Consider the following 21,123-nt stretch of genomic DNA (forward strand, 5'->3'; position numbering starts at 1 on the left):
TTCTGCCCCTTCCCCAAAATGGTTCTGTAAGGTCTATGGGCAAATAACACCCGCTTTGGGCAAAAGGCCCTGAGTCCAGGCAGGAACAAGGGAGGGAGAGGCACCAAGAGATGCCACTGCCCATCAATGTGGTGGGGTGGAGAAGAAGGAAGCCAGAGGGATGCCCGCCTGCCCACCCTGCCTGCCCAGCACCAAATTAAAGTCACACACGATGCACATTCCCCCCCAAATCTTCCCTCCCCACCCTCTCCATCCCCCCTGGCTTTTCCCCAGGGGGGACCACCTCCTCTACTTCGCCAGCCCTCGGCTGTCTCCTCCAAACATGGTTGACGGGTGGGTCGTGGTACCCACCAAGGAGATGGGCATCCCAAAGCCGGCACCCTCCCGCCCACCCTCCCTCCTTCCTCCTCCCTCCCCACCCTCCCCAAAACGACTAGGATGGCTTCACTTGTCAAGTCTTGACATTCACGAACAAAGAAAGCAGAGGAACGTCCACCCTTCCACCATCCGACCTTGCGCTGCGGCAGCCTCCGCCACCTCCCCGGAGCTGTCAGTCCCACCATCGCCTCTTTATCTGGAGGCTTCTTCCTTGAGCTCCTTGTTTTTTCTCACTTCTTCTGCGTGTTTGTCCTGCGGAGGGGAGGGTAGGAGGGAAGGAAGGGGGGGACACGCATTAGCTGGACGGACTTCGGGGTCCCCACGGGCTGGCCAGCGGCTTCGGAGGGGTTCGAAGGCACCAGGGCGTTTCGTGAGGTTCATCCCCCGAGGGACACCACCGATGGGTCAACAGCGTCCTCTCCTCCCCTGGGGTGATTTTAAGGACTGTGGAGGCACTCGGGGACAGATTGTCCTCGCCCTCTAGCTAGGAGGTAGATGTCAACCAGACGGGATGGACCGGGAGCCCCAAGGAGATGGGGTTAGCTCGGATTGTCCTTCATTATCTGGTGCTCTCCACCTCTGACTCAAGGCTAGCTGAGGCGTTTGGTGAAGGGCACTGGGCGAGCTCCTTGCAGAAGGGATGTTTTGGAGGGAGCTGGAGATGGTGAGGGTGGGACCTTCCATGCTGAGGTTGGGAACAGACCTGCTTCGGGGAGAGAGAAGAGGTCTGCACCGGCTGGCAGGGTGGAAGCATCTCCCAAGCATGGCAGTACGGACCCTTCCAGCTCCACCGGGGAGCTGATGGCTCCGTGGCCTCTGGCAAAGGGACCAGGGGAAGATTTGCCACCCCGGAGGTGGAAAAATTGCCAGTGGTGGGTCAAGGCCACCATGGTGGGACATGGGGAAAGCAAAGGCTTTGCATGTTCATGGGTGAGATGTAGGTCCCAGTTCTCCACCCACCAACCACTCACGAGCCTACGGACATGTCAGGCAGGACCCCCCCACCCCAGGTGGGACATTGCCTTTGGGTGTTGCTGCACAGTGGGAGGGTAGAGGGACCCTCCTCTTTGGTGGTGTCCCCAGGGGATGATGCCACCCCAAAAGCCATGCAAGGTGCCCAGGGGTTCTGTGACACCCTCCTAGACTGGTGTCCCAGCAAGTCCCCCCTCCCTCCTCATTGGGCTCTCACCTTCTCCTGCAAGCGCTCCAGCATGGCGGCTAAATGGGCCTCACGGTTCTCCTTGTTGGACTCCATCTTCTGCGCCAGCTTCTCTTTGGCCATCTTGATGAAGTTGTTGTTCTCCTCGATGGCCTTCTGGATGACCTCCCGCTCGTGCTCCCGCTTCTCCGCCAGATGCTTCAGCAGCTCAGCCTCCTGGTACTGGTGTGGGCAAAGAGGACACAATGGCCATGGGGACCATGGGGCCCTCCTCCTCCTGGCCAAAACCACCCTCTCCAAACTCAGCAGCATCCCCAAAGCTGGGTGCACTTTGCTGAGTGAGCACCCTCAGCCCAAGTTTGGTGTCCCCAGGGCATGTCCCCATGCTGAAATGCTGTGCACAAGCCACCAGACCTACCTTCCTCCTCTCCTCTGCTGCCTCCAGCTTCTTCTGGATCTCCTCCAGGGAAGGGTCACGCCGCCGGGGCAGGGAGGCATTGAATTCGGGGATGCCATCGAACGATGGGGGCTTGAGGATGACCTCGAAGGACTGCCCTGAGGTGCGCTTGTTGAGCTCGATGACTTCCATGTCGGAGATGACGCACCAGGTGAGGTCCACCGTGTCTGCTGGGAGAGGGGCAGGGGCTGAGCACTGGCATGGGTACATCCCACCCCTTTGGGCAAACTATCCCCAGGGTCATAGAATCATAGAATCATAGGATGGTTTGGGTTGAAGGGACCGTTAAAGCTCCCCCAGCTCCCCCTGCCATGAGCAGGGACATCTGCACCAGCTCAGGCTGCTCAGAGCCCCGTCCAGCCTGGCCTGGGATGTCTCCAGGGATGGTTCAGCCACCACCTCTCTGGCCAACCTGGGCCAGGCTCTCACCACCCTCAGCACAAACAATTTCATTATATCCATCCTGAATCTCCCTCCTTTAGTTTAAAACCATCACCCCTTGTCCTATTACAACAGGCCCTGCTCAAAAGGGTCCTGCACCTGCAGCCCCCACAATGGGCCACCACCAGCTCCATGGGTTTCACCCAAACCCCCGCACCCCAAATGCACCGCTGCGGTTCAACCGCAATGTCACGAGTTGGGATTGGGACTCCAAGACGCGCATCAAGAGATATGACCCGGGAATATTTGGGTGAAATAGGGGCTGGGCATCCCCATAGGAGAGACACAGAGATCAGCCCTGCTTTGGGGACTGGGGACGGGACCATGAAGCCCCTTTGCAGCTGCAGATCCCAGCCAGGAGGAGCCCCCCAAGGCTGAGCATCCCCCTCCATCGTCTCTGGACCCGCCAACATGAATCAGCCTGAATCACCCAGAACCGGCTGCCTAAAAATACTGAGCCCACGCTCGGCGCTTCGTGCGGTGGAGCCGCGGTGGAGGGGGAGCTGTGGGACTGCCCAAGTCCCCCCAAACCCTGATCCAGTCCCCCGCTTCCGGCCAGTGCCAGCAGACAGTGGAGACACCTCTCTGGGTTTGAGGGTGACCCTGCTCATGCCAAGGGGGGGTCTGCAGCCCCCCACAGTCCCCACCATTCCTGCACCCCTGGATCGCGGATGGGCAGCAGGGTCCTACCTTCATACGTGTACCCCGGCTTGTTCAGGGGGTCCGAGAGGAAACAGGAGCAGAAGAGGGAGACGAGAGGCAGCTCCTTCATCTTCTCTTTGTAAGCTGGGGAGAGATGGTGGGGTTGGGGGTCAGAGGGGTTGGGGGGGGTCCTGCCAAGCATCTGGGGTGGGGGATGCCATGTGTCAGGGAAGGGTTGGGACCAAAGTTTGCCCAGATACTGCAAACAAGGTGACGTGAGTGGGGAAAGCAAAGCATGCAAAGGGGAAACCGAGGCACGCAGAGGCAGGGTGCTTTACTGATGGCCACAGGGGTTCTGTCAGTCCTGGGGTGTTAACCTGTGGGTGTCCCAGGACAGAGCCACCCCCAAGGTGGTTTGGATGGGACCCCACTCAAACTAGGGGTGCCCAGGCATGGGGTAGGTGCCAGGGTTGGGTTCATGGCGTTGGGTGAGCCATGCTGCCCCCTGTCCCCACACGTGACCCCGTGAGGGTGACGTACCAGCCAGAGTCATGGCGTGGAGATCCTTGGGCGTCCTCAGCAAGAGAGTTCCTGCGGGAGGAAAGAGCTGGGATCAGTGTGGGGTGTCCCAGGGGGTGGGGCACTGGTGTGATGTGGGGGACACTCCGGTGTGACGCTGGGGTGACACACACCAGTGTGTCCTAAGGCCACCCCTGCTGTCACCCCCACTCATGTCTAGAGAGCCCCAGTACTCAGCTTGCCCCTTGCAGATGGGCTGACGCACCAGGACCATCTCCTGCATCCCACCGGGAACCTCCCCGGGGGTCCCCATGGCTGTGGATCATTAGTGGGGGCATCCCTGGGACCCCCCACCCACCCCCAGGGTGAGCGCCAGACCTGGCAAGGGGCAGCAACACCCAAAAACCCATTAAAATACGGATAACCAGGGGCCATCCCCCTCTCCCAGGGTTTCTGGGGTGCACAGAGGGGGTGTCAGTGCCATCAGAGGGGCTTCCCGGTGAAATGCCCTTCCCAGCAGCCCCAAAGCATGGGCTGAGATTTTTCTGAATTATTCATGGTTTTTGTTTCTAAAGGAAGAAACAATTAAAATCCTTCTTTAAAATGGGGAGTCATAAATCCCCACAGCCCCCCAGGGATGGGGTAACCCCCACCATGGGCATCCTGGGGACACCAGGGCGCTGTCAGCTCCACAACCACAACACACCCCGACCCAGCTCGACTTGGGGAGTTCCCAATAAACCCCGACCCCTCAACCCCACCCTGCTGAGATCCAACACAGCGTTCTCACAAATAACCTGCCAGGGAGGGGACAGGGACAAAACGTGGGGACACGCTGCCGGGGACACCTTTTTTGGAGATGCTCCCCCGCTTTTAGGTGACCCCCGGTGCCAGGGCTGGTTGGGCTTGGGGGTTACCCAGGGGTGAACAGGGGAGTTGGAGGGGTTCGCTCTCTCTCGGTGGCTCTTGCCCAGGCAGGGTGGGGACCCTCGGATGGCTCGTGTGGTGACACGAGGCTGCGCCGGGAGCTCTGACAGCCTTCATCTTCCCTTCCCACCCCTTGTGTCACCACCCAAACCCTCATTTTCCCTGGGTTTGCTGAGCGGGGGACACACCTGAACAAATTTCATGCTAGAGAACCCCTTCTTCTAGGCATTCACGACAATAAAATGCAGAGATGGCCATCGGACCCAAAATGTAGAGGATGATGGGGTTCATCCCTAAGGGTACCAGCCCCACTCCTCCTCCTTGTTGGATGAAGATGCTGGTCAAGGTGTTCAGAGGCTTTTCCAACAGGAAAACCCCTCCCTGTTTAGCTCCCTTCCCTCTCTGCTTCCCAGCCCCCGTGCCCCCCTGGCAGCCCCAACCAGGGGTGTGGTTGGGGGTCCTGCTGCTGCTGACACCCCCAAATAGAAATCTGTCTCCTTCAGGCTGAAATCTGTCCCCCCTGTGCTTAAACCTTGCTTGAACCCCCAGCACAGAGCGGCCGTGGGAGCGATGCTGCTCCCAATGAGGCGCACGTGGCAGGGAGGGGACCCGATCCCACCCCCCCAAAAAAAGCTGCAACCTGGTTTCACACCCTGATCTCTGCTGAAAACCCCCTGAGACAGTGGAGACCGCCCCCCCTCTGCAAATCTCCCATCCCCTTCCCTGGAAGAAGCGCCCAGAGATGGAGGGGATGAAGGAGCTGGGGGGGTTCCCAGCTCCTTCTCTTGAACCTTCCCAAGAGATGGATCCTCTGCCCCCCCTGCCTTGCCGGGGGTGAAGCAGGATGGCAGCCGCCTCCTCCCTCCCCCTTGCTTTTCCCCCCTCCCTGAAATAAATCTATCAGGTCACCTCCGCCAGCATCCTGCCACCATCAATAATTCAGCCTGGCCCTGGCCTCCGGGGGGGCTCTGCATCCCTGCGTCCACATTTGTGGGTGGGGGGGTGGTCCAGGTGAGGTCATGCACCCCTTTGGGTGTTCCGAGGATGCTGAGTGTGCGGGACCCCCCTGGGATGCTGGGACGAGGTGGAGGATGCTGAACCCCATCCCTGAACCCCCCTGTTGTGGGGGTCCTCCAGTAGCCCCAGTTTGGCTGTTGAGATGGGGGGGACACACACATGTACCCCTGGCTAAATCCCAGTGTCCAGGGGGGTGGAAAACGCCCTTTCGAGGGTGGATACCACCCCAAAATAAATGGGGGTGCCGGGGTGTCCCAGCGCAGCGAGGAGGATGCTGGAAGGATGGGGAGGGGGACAAAGCGGGGTGTCGCAGCTAGAAAGCGACATTCAGTGACCCCCTGAAAAAATCCCCCCCCCCCCACTTCAACCCCTCCCGAAAACTTTTCAACGCTTCCCCTTCCAAAAAAACCACCCCCCCCCCCGGCCAGCAATTACCCCCCCATAGCACTCACCCCACCGCCGGTGCTTGAGCTGCTTCTCCGCGCTCCTCGGGCTCATTTAACGCGGGCGCGGGGGGTTCGCGCGGAGCATCCCAGCCCGGGGGGGGGGGCCCCAGCGCTCCCCCCCCCCCCATGACATCACCGCTCCGCTCCGCGATTGGAGCATCCGCGCTGCCGCCGCTGATTGGCTGAGGGACTGTGCGAACCGGGTACCAGCCCGATGACATCACGCCCCAGCAGCTATTTTCAGGCTGGGTCTTGGCGGGGGGGGGGGGAAGAAAAAAACCCCCCAAAAATTAGAAATCACCTTTAAAAAATGATAGAAGCAAGGGGGGAGTTGGGAGTGAAGGTGGGTGGGGGTGAGGGGCTGGTTTTGGCCCGAAAAGGGTCATTCGAGGGTTTTTTTTTGGGGGGGTGATGGATGAAAAGGGCTGAGCGCATGGTGGGAAGCAAGCGTTGGCTCTCTGCTAGAGCAGGACAAAGCTGGGGGGTGACAAAGTGACAAAGAAGGGGACTGGGAGGGTTTAATGGGATCCTGGTGGCATCTCCAATGGATAAAACCACCTTGCTCCCCTAAAGCCAGGCTGTGGGGTGTTGTCCCCATGCTGGGGGGTAACAGGGGGGCCCTCTCCATCCTCCCAGCACAGGGATGTGGCATAAGGCCGCTGTGACCCATCCCTGTCCCCAAAGCCACGTGAGGACTCATTATCCTCCTCCTAAGTGGGCAACGGGAATTGGGAGAGGTCAAGTCCCAGATTCCGAAATTATTTCGGTGCGAAGCCGCCGGGGATGTCGGGGCGAGCGAAGGTCCTCGGGGAGCCTCAGTAGAGCAAGGACATCTCTCCGGGACACGTCCTTCCCATAAAGTGACTTTTCTTCCCCCAAATTTGCTTCACCCTGACCTATTTATCACCGACAGCTGTGTCTGACGGCGATCACACACCCGGCACCTCTGGGGAGCCGTGCGGGTATATTTAGGCACTGGTCTCCTCCGTTATGCAATGAGCATCAGGACGGCTGTGGGGAGGTGGTTGTCCATGGAAAATAAATGTAGCGTGGCTTTGCAAAGCCCCGTGGCCTCAGGACATGGGGAAGGACAGGGTGATCCAGCTGGAAATGGGGGTGACATCATGTCATCAGCCATTTAGCTCATCTGAAACTCAACAGCGTGTTGCTTCCCTCCAAAAGGATCCACAGCAGACATCCCCCGGCTCGGCAGGGTTTGGGTGCCCACCCAGGTGTGGGTGTTGTGGGTGGGATGCCCGTGGGACATCCGAGGGGACAGAGCACCAGCTGTGAGCTGGAGGAGCCAAGGGGAGGAAAGAGTCAGGACTCAGCCGCCAACTAGGGGACAAACAGCCATTGTGGGGACACACGTGGCTGCGGGACGGTCCCTGCCGTGGCTGGCACTGGGTTACGTGACACCCCACGGCGGGAGGGTGCAGGAGGATCTGCTCAAATACTCCTTTGAGCTCTCCACGGACCCCACGTTGGTGGCCGCGTGGCTGGTGGGGGGTTCTGGAGCCAGTAGAGATACTGGAAGCACTGGGAGGGGGGCACATTTTGACATGCCTCCTTGTCCCCCAGCTCCACAGGACCAGCATTTGGGGGGGGAAAGCGCTTGGTTCCAGCTCCTGGAGCTCCTGTGGCTTTGGGGACACTTGGTGGCCACCATCCGTAAGGGTTGTCACCTTCCACCCCGTGAAGCCTCCTGGCTGCTCAAGCACTGGGAACTGTTTTTCTCCATCACTATGTGATGCTCTAAACTAAACGAGGTGTAGAAAAAGGAGATGAAGAAGATTTGTGTTGCCATGGGCTGCCCCTTTGCCGTCCACATTGTCCCCACCAAACCCTCCTTGGGGACAGGCTGGTGTGGGGCCATCTCCAGCACAGGAGATGGCAAGAGGTGGCTGGAAGGGAGGTTGGTCGTGGAACTGGTTCTGGGGAGGAAAGAGTCCCAACAGGAAGAATTACAGAATAATTTTGGTTGGAAAAGACCCTCAACATCATCAAGTCCAACCATAACCCACCCCTGGCACTGCCCCATGTCCTGGGAACCTCATGTCTGTCTGTCCAACCCTCCAGGGATGGTGATTCCAGCACTGCCCTGGGCAGCCTGTTCCAATGCCCCACAGCCCTTTGGGGAAGAAATTGTTCCCAAGATCCAAACCAAAAGAGGAGGCCCCAGGAGAAGCACCAGGTGAAGGGTTTGCCTTCCTCACGACTGTCCCTCTGCCTTAGGGACACTTGCCCGGTGCCAATGGCCAAACCCCTCCCAGACACGGATGGGAGAGATGGAAAAACCCTTTTGCCATGGGCGCGTGGGACCCATCTGCATCCCGGGCTGGACCAAGAGGAAGGTCCGTGTGTCCCGGGATGCTCCTGCTGACCCAGGCCCCCAGGGGGACCCCAGGGATGGGGCGAGTGGATAGGGTGCCCCCCAGGCCCTTTCCCATCCCCCAGCCGTGCTCAGGGTGGTTTCAGGGCTGGGGTGGCCTCTGCACCCCCTGCCTCCCCAGGACATCCCCAGCCTCCCCACAAATGTTCCCCCATCACTGTCACTGAACCTGTCCCAGCGCTGGGGACCCACCTGCAGATCTGTCCCCTGCACCCCCCCGGGCTGGCCCCACCCTGGGAAACCTCCTTTTGGAGGGGTCCCCCTTGCTCCCCCCACCCATCCGGGATGCACCGGTTGGTACCCGGGGCTGGGGAGGGGGGGGGGGCGTGGAAAAGGTGCTTTGCACCCCCGGATTGGGCAGAAATTACATCATCGCCGGGCTGCGAGCCAATGGGAGAGCCGCCTGCTGCTCCGAAATATCGCCCGTCACTATAAATGGGGGGGATGTTGGGGGGCGGGGGGGGGTGTCAATACAGCCCCACACCCACCCGTGGACCAGCGGTGCCCACCCACCTCTTGCAGGGATGGGTGGGGATGGGGATCCCGGGCACCCCGCTGCTCGTCCTGGGCGTGAGCAACCCAAAATGGTGCTAAAATTAAAATGAGAGGAGAAAATGAGAGAGAAAGAAAGGAAAGGTAAAATACAAATAAAAGAAGAGAACATTTAAAAAAGGAAGAGAAAAATAAAAGAAGAGAAAATTTAGAAAGTAAAAGAAGATAAAATAAGATAAAAATAAACTAAGGTAAAATAAAATAAATAAAAAATAAAAATAATTTTAAAATGTTGTTTGTGATTATTGTGATAATAATAATAATAATATTTATTATTATTATTATTATTATTATTATAAACCGAGGCCCTTCTGGTTGCTGCAAGGAAGGAGGATTGAGCTCAGAAAGGTGCTGTGAATAAGCAGCGTGTCCCAGGCAGGATCTCGGGTTTCGGGGGGGACGCGGTGGCTGCAGAGGAGGGTCCCACGCAAACCCCAACTGCTCCATCCTGCATCTTTCCCCAAATTCCTCCTCCCATGTCGCAAGTGCGAGCAAACGCTCAGTCCCGGGGAGACATCGCCCATGGCTGCAGGATTTACACTGGGCAGCAGCAGGTGATGGGCAGCATCAGGCTCTGGTGCAAGGTGGGATGCTCGCCCCAATTCTCCTGCTCTCCCCATATCCTGGGATGCCGGCTCGGTCACCGATAACGTCAGCCCACCGGCGTCACCCCCACACCACACGCCTCCAATAACAACATCCCCCTTTTGGGTTTTTTTGCCTTTTTTTTTTTTGCTTTTTCCACCGCCAGCTCTTGTTCCTAAGGAGCATCCTATGCAAATGGGGAGAAACCATGGAAACCGCCCGTTAATATCGGCATGAGAGCAGCACAGCCCACCAGCACTCCCCCCTTTCCATATAAACACCAAGTGCTCACCAGGACGGGGGAAATAGCCCTTTTCCAGCAGGATTAATACCCCAGCATGGGGTTGCAGAGGGTGTTTTTGTCTCCCCCATCCCACCTCTGAGCATTTTCCACCTCTAAACACCATCCGCACATCAACACTTGACTCCTGGAGCTGGGGATTTAGGGAAAAGCCCCTCAAAAGGGTGAAGTCATGGGGAGAAGGTTTGGAGGAGATGGGTTGTTACTCTCAACGATGTTCCCCTTATGTTCTCTTTTTGTGGAGGGGAAACTCACGCTTCTGCCCACGTCCACCCAAGCGTGTGGGACTTTCCCATCCCCAAGGTGTGTGGCCAAAGGTCCCATCCCCTTCTTCACCCGCCGCAGCGAGACCTGGAACCTGAAAGCTGCAACACTCCTACAAACCTGGAAATCCTAGAGATGGTTTCATTTGCTATTTCCAGCCCCCTGGCAGGGATGTACCTTCTCCCCAAAGCCTTCCTGGCTTTCATCTGGATGGAGAGGGACAGGGAAGGAGCAGTTTGGGCAGAGAGAGGTGCAGAGCCGTACCAGAAGAGCAGAGTGTTTATTAATGATAAAAAACCAAAGAAGCAGTACATACATAAATTCTTTTTTCCCCCTTAATTTCTTTTCCTTAAGGAAAGCTGAAAAAAAGCATCTGGAGAACCCCAAATGCAGGCAGAGGTGGTGGTGGCCACTAGACGGGGACATCCTCACGGACACGGACCCGGAGGGGACAGATGCGAAGCGCCTCGGGCTGCGCGCCCACCGGCGTCACCCCCACGTAGAAGTAGGGGAAAACGGTGCCGCCGAACTTCTCGTGGAAGGTGTAGATGTGGGTCTTGCGGTCGGTGTCGTAGAAGGACAGTTCCCCCTCGTCACAGTCCAGCTCCACCCGGATCCGCCTCAGGTCGCCCGGCACTGTCTCCAACCGCGCCGTGTTGGACGCTCGGCACTTCTTGCCGTCCTTCCCGGACAGGCGGTAGATGTACCAGAAACCGGAGCGAGCGTCGTGGTGGAAGGTCCAGTGGGTGCCGCTGTGGGGCCGGGCCACCCCCACCCGCCAGTTCGTCATGCCACCCAGGTCCACCTCCCAGGTGTGGAAGCCGGTGGAGAAGCCGCGGGAGCCCAGGATGCAGGGAGCCGAGGTGAAGCGCTCGGGGTTCTCCACCAACAGCTTGTAGCCACCGTTGGTGACGCTGGTGAGGTCCTCGGACACCGAGAGCCAACCTGCTGCGGAGTTGGGGTCGAAGCTGAAGGGGACTGGGGTGGGGACATAGAATCATGGAATCATTTCGGTTGGAAGAGACCTTCAAGATCATTGAGTCCAACTGTTACCCCAACACTGACACTACCCTGAGAACCTCATGTCCGTCTGTCCAGGGATGGTGACTCCAGCACTGCCCTGGGCAGCCTGTTCCAATGCCCCACAGCCCTTTGGGGAAGAAATTGTTCCCAGATCCAACCTCAACCTCCCCTGGCGCAACTTGAGGCCGTTTCCTCTGCTCCTGGTGCTTGTTCCTGGCGAGCAGAGCCCGACCCCCCTGGCTCCAAGCTCCTTTCAGGCAGTTCAGAGATCAGAAGGTCTCCCCTCAGCTCCTGTTCTCCAGCTGAACCCCCCAGATCCCTCAGCCGCTCCCATCACACTTGTGTTCCAGCCCCTTCTGCAGTTCCATTCCCTTCTCTCAACTCTCTGGACACATATGGTAGGAGCCTGAGTTGCTATAGGGATGAGCTTATGGAGAAACTGCAGCCCTGCATCTCCCCAGCCTTTCCTTTGTGGGGACAACCCATGGAGAAATACACTCCCCAGGGCTTCCTTTTCAAGGTGCAAGTGCCCCAGGGCACCCATTCTGCTCTCCATCCCCTTTCTCCAGGCTCATCACCCATGTGCACAGCTGCTCCACGTTCCTGTACTCTCCAGCACCCACAACCCCTGGGACAACCACCCTTTTGGGGGGGATCCAACACCTCACCTACGGTGATGATGTCCAGCATCTTCTTCCACACGTTGTACTGCAGCGAGCCCAGGTACTTGGAGACATCAAGGAGCATCCCCCAGGGAACGGCCTCCGGCTCCTCGGCCGTGCAGGCAATCCTGGGGCAGAGGATGGAGACGGGTCCAGGGATGGAAGAAGGGACTGGACTGGGTCCCTTGCCACCCTGTGTTTTGGCAGAGCCACCTCACCAGCACCCTACATCACCCTGGGCTTTTCCCCAACCTTGCTCTCACTCCAGGAGAGTGAAGAATCACAGAATAGTCTGGGTTGAAGGGACCATTAAAGCTCCCCCAGTTCCCCCTGCCATGAGCAGGGACATCTGCACCAGCTCAGGTTGCTCAGAGCCCCGTCCAGCCTGGCCTGGGATGTCTCCAGGGATGGTTCAGCCACCCCCTCTCTGGCCAACCTGGGCCAGGCTCTCACCACCCTCAGCACAAACAATTTCTGCATCATGTCTGGCCTGAATCTCCCTCCTTTAGTTTAAAACCATCACCCTTGTCCTGTCACAACAGACCCTACTCAGAAGTCTGTCCCCATCTTTCATATCAGCCCCTTTTAAGTCCAGAAAGGGCAAAATGAGGTCTCCCTGGAGCTTCTCTTGTCAGGAAGGTCCCACCACAAAATCGCCCCAACATCAGGGTCTTAGTGCTTCCCTCAAAGCTGTTTTGTTCCTTCATGTGTGTGTGTCTTGAGGCACCCTTGGGACCCCTACCACATTCTGGTGGAGCACCCAGACCCAGAGGGAACATGGGGGTACAGGAAGTCCCTTGGGGCAGAGACCCCACTCTACAGTGGGGCAGAGACCCCACTCAGCCCCCCAGGAGGGGATGTGGGGGCTTAGCCACCCAATCACCGCATGTCACTGAGCAGGGGATGCAGCAGGGACTGGGACTTACCTGCGCTTGCGGTTCTTGTGGCTCTGAAAGAGAAGACACATCAGGCATCAAACCTCAGCTTGACACGGGGGATTGCAAACCATAGAATCATCAAATGTCAGGGGTTGGAAGGGCCCTGGAAAGCTAATCCAGTGCAATCCCCCCATGGAGCAGGAACACCCAGATGAGGTTCCACAGGAAGGTGTCCAGGCGGGTTGGAATGTCTGCAGAGAAGGAGACTCCACAACCTCCCTGGGCAGCCTGGGCCAGGCTCTGCCACCCTCACCCCCAACAAGTTGCTTCTCCTCTTTCAGTGGAACCTCCTGTGTTCCAGTTTGCACCCATTGCCCCTTGTCCTGTCCCTGGTTGTCACCAGAAGAGCCTGGCTCCATCCTCCTGACACTCCCCCTTTCCATATTGATCCCCAGGAATGAGTCCCCCCTCAGTCTCCTCTTCTCCAGCTCCAGAGCCCCAGCTCCCTCAGCCTTTCCTCCCACGGGAGATGCTCCACTCCCTCCAGCATCTTGGTGGCTGCGCTGGACTCTCTCCAGCAGTTCCCTGTCCTGCTGGAACTGAGGGGCCACAGCTGGACACAAGATTCCAGGTGTGGTCTCCCCAGGGCAGAGCAGAGGGGCAGGAGAACCTCTCTGACCTACTGACCACCCCCTTCTAACCCACCCCAGGTACCATTGGCTTCCTGGCCACAAGGGCCCAGTGCTGGCTCATGGTCACCCTGCTGTCCCCAGGACCCCCAGGTCCCTTTCCCCTACACTGCTCTCTAATAGGTCATTCCCCAACTTATACTGGAAACAGCCAAAGCATCCCCCAGCACCCCGGTAGAGGGTGACACAGTGAGGGTGACACCCTACTGGGCATGGGGGCAGCACCCCGGGAGGGCTTTACCATGAGGAAGGTGTAGTCATCCTCCTTGAGGTCCGCCTGGAGCTGCTGGGCTTCATTGAGCAGTGCCCGGCTCTCCTCTGCCAGCTGCTTCATCTCGCTCTGGATGCGCCCGTCCTTGAGGCGCATCTCCTCCCGCACCCGGGCCAGCAGCGCGTCCTCCTCGCCCCGCAGGAACTCGTGCAGCTTCTCAAACTCCCTCCTGATCTGCTCCTCCAGCCGCGCCGCTTCCGCCTGCACCACGCGGGGATGTCACCACCTCCCTTCGGAGCCCCCAACAACGCTGGGGTCCCCCCATATGCTCAACCAGAGCCCTCCGACCAGCTCCAGTGCTCAGTGACTCGCCCCCACTGCCCTCCCAAAATCAGCGTCCCCACCGCCACGGCAGGCTCATCCCATCACCCTGGTCCCCAATTCCCCATCTGAGTCCTTCCCCCCACCCAGCATCGCTCTCCTCGCTCAGGGATGGAGCAGCCCAGGATGGGTACAGTGCTCCACCCCCAAAACCAGCTGCATTCCTGCTCAGGGCGTGTGCACACGTGTGCACACACGTGTCAGGGTCAGGCTCATTGCCTCCCCGCCAGGAGGGACCACGCACCTGGTTGTGTTTGGCGATGGACTCGTAGGAGCGATGCACAGCCCCAAAATCCTTCGCCTTATCCCGCAGGGAGGTCTCCATGTTCCTCAGCTTGGCCTGCGGGGATGAGACGCCTTCAGGACCCTACGCCCGGGGTTTCCAGCGTGGAAAAACAAGAGCCCCAAACCCAGTAGGACGAGGTTAAGCCGGATCCTTGGTCAATCCACCCTTTGCCCTCCTGCAGCCAAGGTTTGCCAGCGCTGCACGGGGCTGTGCACACACGCCGCCCCCGTGCAGCGAGGCAGAGGAGCTTTGCTTCGTGGTGAATCCTCCCCCCCGTTTTTAAGCCCTTTCACTGATGCACCAACAAGTCCCTGCCTGTCCCAGCCGCTGCCGCGCTCCCAGGACGGCTCAGCACCGCGGGCAGCCTGCCCGGCCTTGCAAAACAGCGGCCCCACGGCCGCCCCGCGATGTTTGAAATCTGGCACGTCCCCATGGGCTGAGTCAGGGCGGCAGCGGCTGCTTTCCCGCCTGGGAAGCGCGGCGGGTCCTGGCACAACGCCCGGCTGCTGGCCAAGCCCATCTCCTCCTCTTCCTCCTCCCTGCACAGCTGCGGCCCGTCCGGCTCCATGGGGCTCGTCCGGCTCCATGGGGCTCAGTGCTGCCTCCCTGCACCGTGTCCCTCCGCTTGGGGGAATTGTGCAATCCCCATCCCAAACATGCTCCCAGCCCCGAGGCGCTGCTGCAATAACCAGCTGCTGCAATAACCAGCTGCTGCAACAACCAGCTGCTGCAACAACCAGCGTGGCCGGATCCAGGTGGAGGAAAAATGAGCCAAGGAAATGCGGGGAGCGGGTCAGACCCCTCAGAGCATCATCCCGCTCCCGCTTCCCGCAGGGCAAAGGGCCGTGTCCCAGGGGACGGGGTGGCACTGGGTAATTATTGAGCAGGGTGAGCGTGGGGCAGGGACACTCCCAAGGGACCCACCCCCATGGCGTGGCTTGTTTTCATCCTGGCACGCCGGCGGGTACAACCGCGCTGCGCACGAGCCAAAGTTGTGCGCTGACAGGTCTGTGCCAGGGCATGAGCAAGCTGCACCCCTCCAGATCCTGGGGTGCCTCTCCGTGCCACCGCTCCCCCCTTCCTGGAGCACCCCTCACCCTGAAATCCGCCGCCGCCTCCTGCACTGGCCGCATCTGGTGTCCTTCGTGCTGCTCGGAGCTCTGGCAGGTGAAACACGCCAGCTCCTTATCCTCCAGGCAGAAAAACTTGGCTTCCTCATGGTGCAGGGGGCAGAGGGCGGCCGCCCGGCCCCGCCGCTGCCCGTCCTCCTTGATGATCATCTCCACCAGGTTGTTGAGCGTGTGGTTGACGCGAAGGTCATCGAACGAGGAGGGCTCTTTGCAGACGGGGCACACGTGATGCCGGTGCTCCCAGGAACGGCTCACGCAGCCTTTGCAAAAGTTGTGGCCGCAGCAAAGCGTCACGGCTTCCCGGAAAGGCTCGTAGCAGATGGGACACAGCAGTTCCTCCTTGAACGTGGCCATGGAGGATGAGGCCAAGGCCACCGAGCTGCTGGCCGAGGGGCTGGCTCCCTTCTCCATGGCGCTGCGGAGAGAGGGGACGGATGGAGAGAGGCTGGAGCGGGTTTTCCAAGAGCCTCGGCTGAAAAAACAGCCCCGTTCCTGATGCAATCGGTTTCCTGCCGGTGACTCACCCCGCGGCTCCCTCCCCGGGCAGGGACCCGCCTGAGTGACACCGCCCCGGGCCACTGGCGGCCACCAAGGGCCGGAGGGCTCCGGCCACCGCGCCGGGATGTGCCGGGGCCGCGGGGAACGGGCCGGAGCCTGCGCGGGGATCACCCCGGTCCCGGACCGCAACGCCGGGGCACCCCCAGACCCACAACCCCCGGGACAGACTCTGTGTCTGGTCCCGGACACCCATCCCCGCGGCAGCCCCCCTACCCGGTCCCGTACCCCAGCCCCCGGGGCAGCCCCCGTGCCCGAAGCCAGGCCCCCAGGCCGGTGCTCTCCCGCCGTGCCCGGGACCCAGACCCCCAGCCCCGGTGCCCGAACACCGGTGCTTTCCCCGGGCCCGGACCCTCATCCCCGGTGCTCTCCACCGATGCTCGGATCCAGCCCCCCATCCTGTGGGCAGCCCCGGTGCCCGGACTCGGACCCCCCATCCCTGGGGCAGCCCCGGTGCGAGACCCAGACCCTCACCCCGGTGTTCTCCCATTGTGACTGGACCCGGACCCCCATCCCGGGGTAGTCTCGGTGTCCGGACCTCGGTGCTTTCCCCGGACCCCCATCCCCTGTACTCCCCTCGGTGGTCGGACCCGGACCCTCAACCCCCGGTGCAGCCCCCGTGCTCGGACCCAGATCACGTTTCCCGGGGCAGCCCCGGTGCCCGGACCCGGATCCTCAGCCCCGGTGTCGGGACCTGGACCTTCACCCCCGTTGCCCGGACCTGGATCCTCAGCCCCGGTGTCGGGACCCGGACCTTCACCGCCGGTGCCCGGACCTGGATCCTCAGCCCCGGTGTCGGGACCCGGACCTTCACCCCCGTTGCCCGGACCTGGATCCTCAGCCCCGGTGTCGGGACCCGGACCTTCACCCCCGTTGCCCGGACCTGGATCCTCAGCCCCGGTGTCGGGACCCGGACCTTCACCCCCGTTGCCCGGAGCCGCACCCCACTCCCGGGGGCAGCCCCGGTGCCCGGCCCGCGGTGCTTTCCCCAGGGACCGGACCCCCACCCCTGGTGCCCGGATCCCAGCCCCCGGGGCAGCCCCGGTGCCCAAACCCCCACTCCCAGCTCTGCCCTGGAACCCCACTCCCGGAGCATCCCCGGTGCCGCAACCTCGGTGCTGCTCCGGTTCCCCCCCAGGGCTGCTCCGGTACCCGGACCCCAGCCCACGTGGCAGCCCCGGTGTCCCCGGTTCCCAGCGCCGTGTCCCGGGGGGCAGGTGGGGGGTTCCTACCTTGCCGAGGGCGAGTGGCAGCGCCTGCAGCGGCTCCTCCGCCGCGACGGGCGCGGGGGGGCCCGGGCGAGCGCCTGCAGCATCGCGGGGCCGGGGCTCGACCGGTGCTGGCGGCGGCCGGGGGGGGACGGGGAGGAGCGGGGCGGGGGCCGGGCTGCAGCCGCCGGGGAGGGACCTCACCCGGGCACGGCCCCACGGTTCCTCCGCCCCCGCTCCGGAGGTTCTCCCGGGCCACCCCCCCCGGTTTCCAGCTGCTGCACCGGTTCATGAGCCCCCCTGCCGTGCTTGTCCGGAGTGGGGTGGGGGGTTTAGGGCTCCCCTGCCCACCCCTCCGTGGGGCTGGGACCGCTGACCCCCACTTCCCTCCCTCTCAGGAGCTGGAGGCTGCTCGGTCCCAGGTTTTCGGGATATTCTGTGGCTCCAGGAGCCGGCGCTTCAGCAGAACAAGTGGAGATGTGCTGGGTGGTGTCTGCTGTCCCCTGGTCCCAGGCAGCGTGTCCATCCCTGCCTTACTTGCTCCAAAACCCTTTCCCTGCCCGAAACCCTTTTCTTGACCCCAAAACCTCTCTTTGTCCCAAAACCCTCACCTGACCCAAAACCCTTTCCTTGCCCCAAAAACTTTTCCCCGCCTCAAACCCCCTTCCCTGTCCCAAACCCCCTTTCCATGCCCCAAAACCCCTTTCCATGCCCCATACCCCCTTTCCATGACCCAAAACCCTTTCCCTGCCCCAGGGCCCTTTCCTTTGCTCCAAGAACCTTTCCCTGCCTCCCACCTCCTCCCTCTTGCCCTTCGTGTTTGCATTTCTGCCCCGTGGATCCCTCTGCACCCCACGGATACAGCGAGGAAGCCGTCCCAGGGGACCACCAGCCCTGGAAGCTGCTGGGAGACCCTGACGGGGATCAGGAGAAAACCTATTCAAGGGCACAGATACCCTGTGAGCAAAAACAAAAACGTGTTATTGTGCTCTGTTATGAGAAACCTTGTGCTGTGTCAGCGTTAGGCAGGGGAGCTGGCGCGGGGGTGTAATTTAGGGTTCTGCTTTAGCCAAGGCTAAAGATAAAGCCGGCCAGGAAACCTGTACTGGGAATGAGATCTAAGTGGTGTGAAGCAGAGGGGTGGAAGGGAGTCACGGATGCGACACGGCCCTCCTGGAGATCATTCTGCCGGTAGCGCTGCTTTGGGCTGATATTGCCTCGGAAATGCAGAATTTAGGTAGAGATGTAGCGACACTGGGACCCAAGAGGGAAAATAATTGGGGATGATTGCTCGGGGAGAGAAAAAGTGTCGGGGCAGCAAAAGGAAAAGTAAATACAAAAGGGAAAGGGATGCTCCTCGCAGGCCACACGCACACTCACGGCTCAGATTTAGAAAAGGTTTATTAGCCCCGGCTCCAGACTCAGCTCAGGGCCTACAAAATCTCTGCCTTGGCCTTGGGCGCTCACTGCGCTTCCCTGGGACAGGCCAAGCTCAAGTCCATCCACTTTGTGGGGGGGTAGAGCAGCTCACTGTTCACCTGCAAGGAAGAAAACCCCATGAGCCTGACAGCAGTGGGGTCTCCAGGACAGTGACCCCCGTGCCTGGGACCTCCGTGTGGGGCACAGGCGCTGGGGTGTCCCCAGCTGCGGGGGACGAGGGTGACACGCTCACCCTGGAGCAGACGTACTCCTCCAGCAGCATGCACAGCTCCGAGTTCTGCTGCTGCAGGACGGATGTTTCGGCCAGGAGGGTGGCCCGGGACATCAGGACATTGCTGGGCAAGGAGAACAGAGGGTTGACATGGCTGTGGTGTCCCCAGCGATGCCACCAGCCTGCCCGGGCCCCGCCAGCACTGCCAGCCACTCACTAATATTCCTCCAGTGCGGCCGCCAGCGCATCCCACAGCTTCAACACGGGCTGCGGGATAACGCGTGCCAGCGCTGCCCAGTACTCCTCGTCCCTGGAGCTGTCCCGTACTGGTAGCACCTCCTTTGGGGATTCGTCCTTCTCCCTGGGGACACAGAGCAAAGCCTTGGGGCTCAGCTCCTCGCGGGGGAAGAACAGCCCCATACCCAGTGACAGAGCCCAGGGAACGGCAGGAGATGTGCCAGGGAGGGTCAGTGGGACATGAGGAAAAGGTTCTTCCCCCAGAGGTGCTGGACACTGAACAGGCTTCCCAGGGAGGTGTCACGGCCCCAACCTGACAGTGTTCAACAAGAGACTGGACAACGTCCTCAGACACACGGGGTGACCTGTGGGGTGTCCTGTGCAGGGACAGGAGTGGGACTCCATGATCCTGGTGGGTCCCTTCCAGCTCAGAGCATTTATGATTCGATGATCCCCTCAGCTGCACTGAGCGCCATCGCCATCGTCACACCGAGCACAGCTGGCACCTTCCTGCCCCACCGCTTTGCTTCCCTCCCCAGCCTGCTGGTCACCTCCTGTCTGGTTGTCACCCCTCGCTCCAGCATTGACCCTCCCCAGCCCTCTATAATCACAGAACCATTTTGGCTGGAAAAGACCCTCAATAGCATCAAGTCCAACCATTAATCTTGCAGGGGAAGCTTTTGCGGCAGCCAGAATCACAGCACCACAGAATGTCAGGGGTTGAAGGGCCCTGGAAAGCTCATCCAGTGCGATCCCCTATTGAACCCATTGCCCCTTGTCCTATCACTGGTTGTCACCGAGAAGAGCCTGGCTCCATCCTCCTGACACTCACCCTTTACCAGGACAATCCAATCACACCCAGTCCTGCCCGCACCCCACCACAGCCCCCTCTGTGCCCCAGTTTGGCTCCCCCCGCAGTGACAACGGCCCCTCTCTGCCCCACGTCCTACCTCGGCTTGTTAAAACCCCGCATAAACGCATTCAGGATCCTTAGGACATCATCGGCGCGGATGGACGCAGATGGAAGGGAGGCCGGCGGGCTCTGAGGGGGTATGAGCTCGTCCCTTTTGGGGCTGGATCCACCGTGCTCCCTGTCCTCAGCTGGATCCGTGACATCTTCTCCTCCCGGGCTGCCCTGGCTCTGGAGGGAAGCCAGCAAGCTGGACATGGGGCGTCCCACCTCCTCCCCAAGAGCCACCTTCGCCAGCACCTTCCAGCTCTGTCCCTTGGCAAATTTAGGGAGCTGAGGCTCTATTCAGCCACAGCAGAAGATCACAACGCTTCAGCCCTGGCACGTTCACCTCCCTTATCCAGGAAACATTTCAGGGTCAACACGCTGGTCTCCTTCTCTGGGTGTTCAGATGTTCTGCTCCCCCATTCCTGGACCCTCAGCCCTGCTGTCCCTGGTGGTCTCACCTGCCTGACAGTCACCTCCCGGGCTTTGTACTGCAGGAAAAAATCCAACAGCTGGTACAGGTCATCCTCACTGTCAATCCCGAGGGCCTGGGGAGCAGAGGAACCAGGTGAGCATCCCTCAGAGACATCCCAAGAGTTGGGGACAAAACAAAGAGCATTTCACAGCATCACAGAATGTCAGGAGTGGGAAGGGCCCTGGAAAGCTCATCCAGTGCAATCCCCCCCGGAGCAGGAACACCCAGATGAGGTTACACAGGAAGGTGTCCAGGGGGTTGGAATGTCTGCAGAGAAGGAGACTCCACAACCTCCCTGGGCAGCCTGGGCCAGGCTCTGCCACCCTCACCCCCAACAAGTTGCTTCTCAAATTTAAGCAGAACCTCCTGTGTTCCAGTTTGCACCCATTGCCCCTTGTCCTGTCACTGGTTGTCACCCAGAAGAGCCTGGCTCCATCCTCCTGACACTCCCCCTTTCCATATTGATCACCATTAATGAGGTTATTATTTTTAATTATTAATTAATCATTATAAATTTCCCTAGAGCAGAAGGTTCCCCTCTGGCCATGCCACGCAAGGTGCGAATGGGTGGTAAGAAGTGTTTAGTGTGGGACAGCCCGGGTGTATTTATGGGTGGGAGAGTCTGAGAACAGGCTGGAGGGGCCCTGGAGATGTTTAATTCTACAGCAGCATGTCCATGAGCCTGGGGTCGCTCAGTCCTGC

The 21,123-nt window shown here is 60.2% G+C and overlaps 3 protein-coding genes across 5 annotated transcripts in view; all 3 read right to left on the reverse strand.

The window, feature by feature from the left end:
• Positions 1-570: 570 nt before the first annotated feature.
• On the reverse strand, positions 571-3,668 carry STMN4 (stathmin 4; the record flags this gene model as incomplete). 2 transcript variants are annotated; one of them, XM_082048173.1, is made up of 5 exons in its annotated part: positions 3,618-3,663; positions 3,126-3,221; positions 1,956-2,161; positions 1,568-1,759; positions 571-630 (listed from the first exon to the last, which is right to left on the reverse strand). In XM_082048173.1, exons 1-5 carry the CDS (start codon positions 3,628-3,630, stop codon positions 571-573), a joined length of 567 nt encoding a protein of 188 aa, XP_081904299.1. In that variant the 5' UTR covers positions 3,631-3,663. The 2 variants fall into 2 exon arrangements, with proteins under 2 accessions (XP_081904299.1, XP_081904298.1); XM_082048172.1 differs by lacking the exon at positions 571-630 and adding an exon at positions 938-1,081 and having other exon boundaries at positions 1,956-2,164; positions 3,618-3,668.
• Positions 3,669-10,346: 6,678 nt separating this feature from the next.
• Positions 10,347-17,253, reverse strand: TRIM35 (tripartite motif containing 35). Of its 2 annotated transcripts, none has more exons than XM_082048218.1 (7): positions 17,128-17,253; positions 15,308-15,755; positions 14,169-14,264; positions 13,574-13,804; positions 12,692-12,714; positions 11,772-11,893; positions 10,347-11,058 (listed from the first exon to the last, which is right to left on the reverse strand). In XM_082048218.1, exons 1-7 carry the CDS (start codon positions 17,208-17,210, stop codon positions 10,493-10,495), a joined length of 1,569 nt encoding a protein of 522 aa, XP_081904344.1. In that variant the 5' UTR covers positions 17,211-17,253; the 3' UTR covers positions 10,347-10,492. The 2 variants fall into 2 exon arrangements, with proteins under 2 accessions (XP_081904344.1, XP_081904343.1); XM_082048217.1 differs by having other exon boundaries at positions 14,169-14,291.
• Positions 17,254-18,486: 1,233 nt separating this feature from the next.
• The window catches only part of DRC1 (dynein regulatory complex subunit 1), a gene marked incomplete at its 5' end in the record, with an annotated part of 11,805 nt that continues 9,168 nt past the window's right edge, over positions 18,487-21,123 (reverse strand). Inside the window, 6 exons of the mRNA XM_082048989.1 lie at positions 18,487-18,641; positions 18,776-18,878; positions 18,972-19,115; positions 19,942-20,132; positions 20,408-20,494; positions 21,086-21,119. Of these exons, the coding sequence (XP_081905115.1) occupies positions 18,567-18,641; positions 18,776-18,878; positions 18,972-19,115; positions 19,942-20,132; positions 20,408-20,494; positions 21,086-21,119 (634 nt within the window). The 3' untranslated portion in view covers positions 18,487-18,566. The remainder of the gene's footprint in view (positions 18,642-18,775; positions 18,879-18,971; positions 19,116-19,941; positions 20,133-20,407; positions 20,495-21,085; positions 21,120-21,123) is intronic.

Source organism: Streptopelia decaocto (assembly GCF_964273445.1).
Source record: "Streptopelia decaocto genome assembly, chromosome: 3".
In the NCBI taxonomy this organism is placed as follows: Eukaryota; Metazoa; Chordata; class Aves; order Columbiformes; family Columbidae; genus Streptopelia; species Streptopelia decaocto.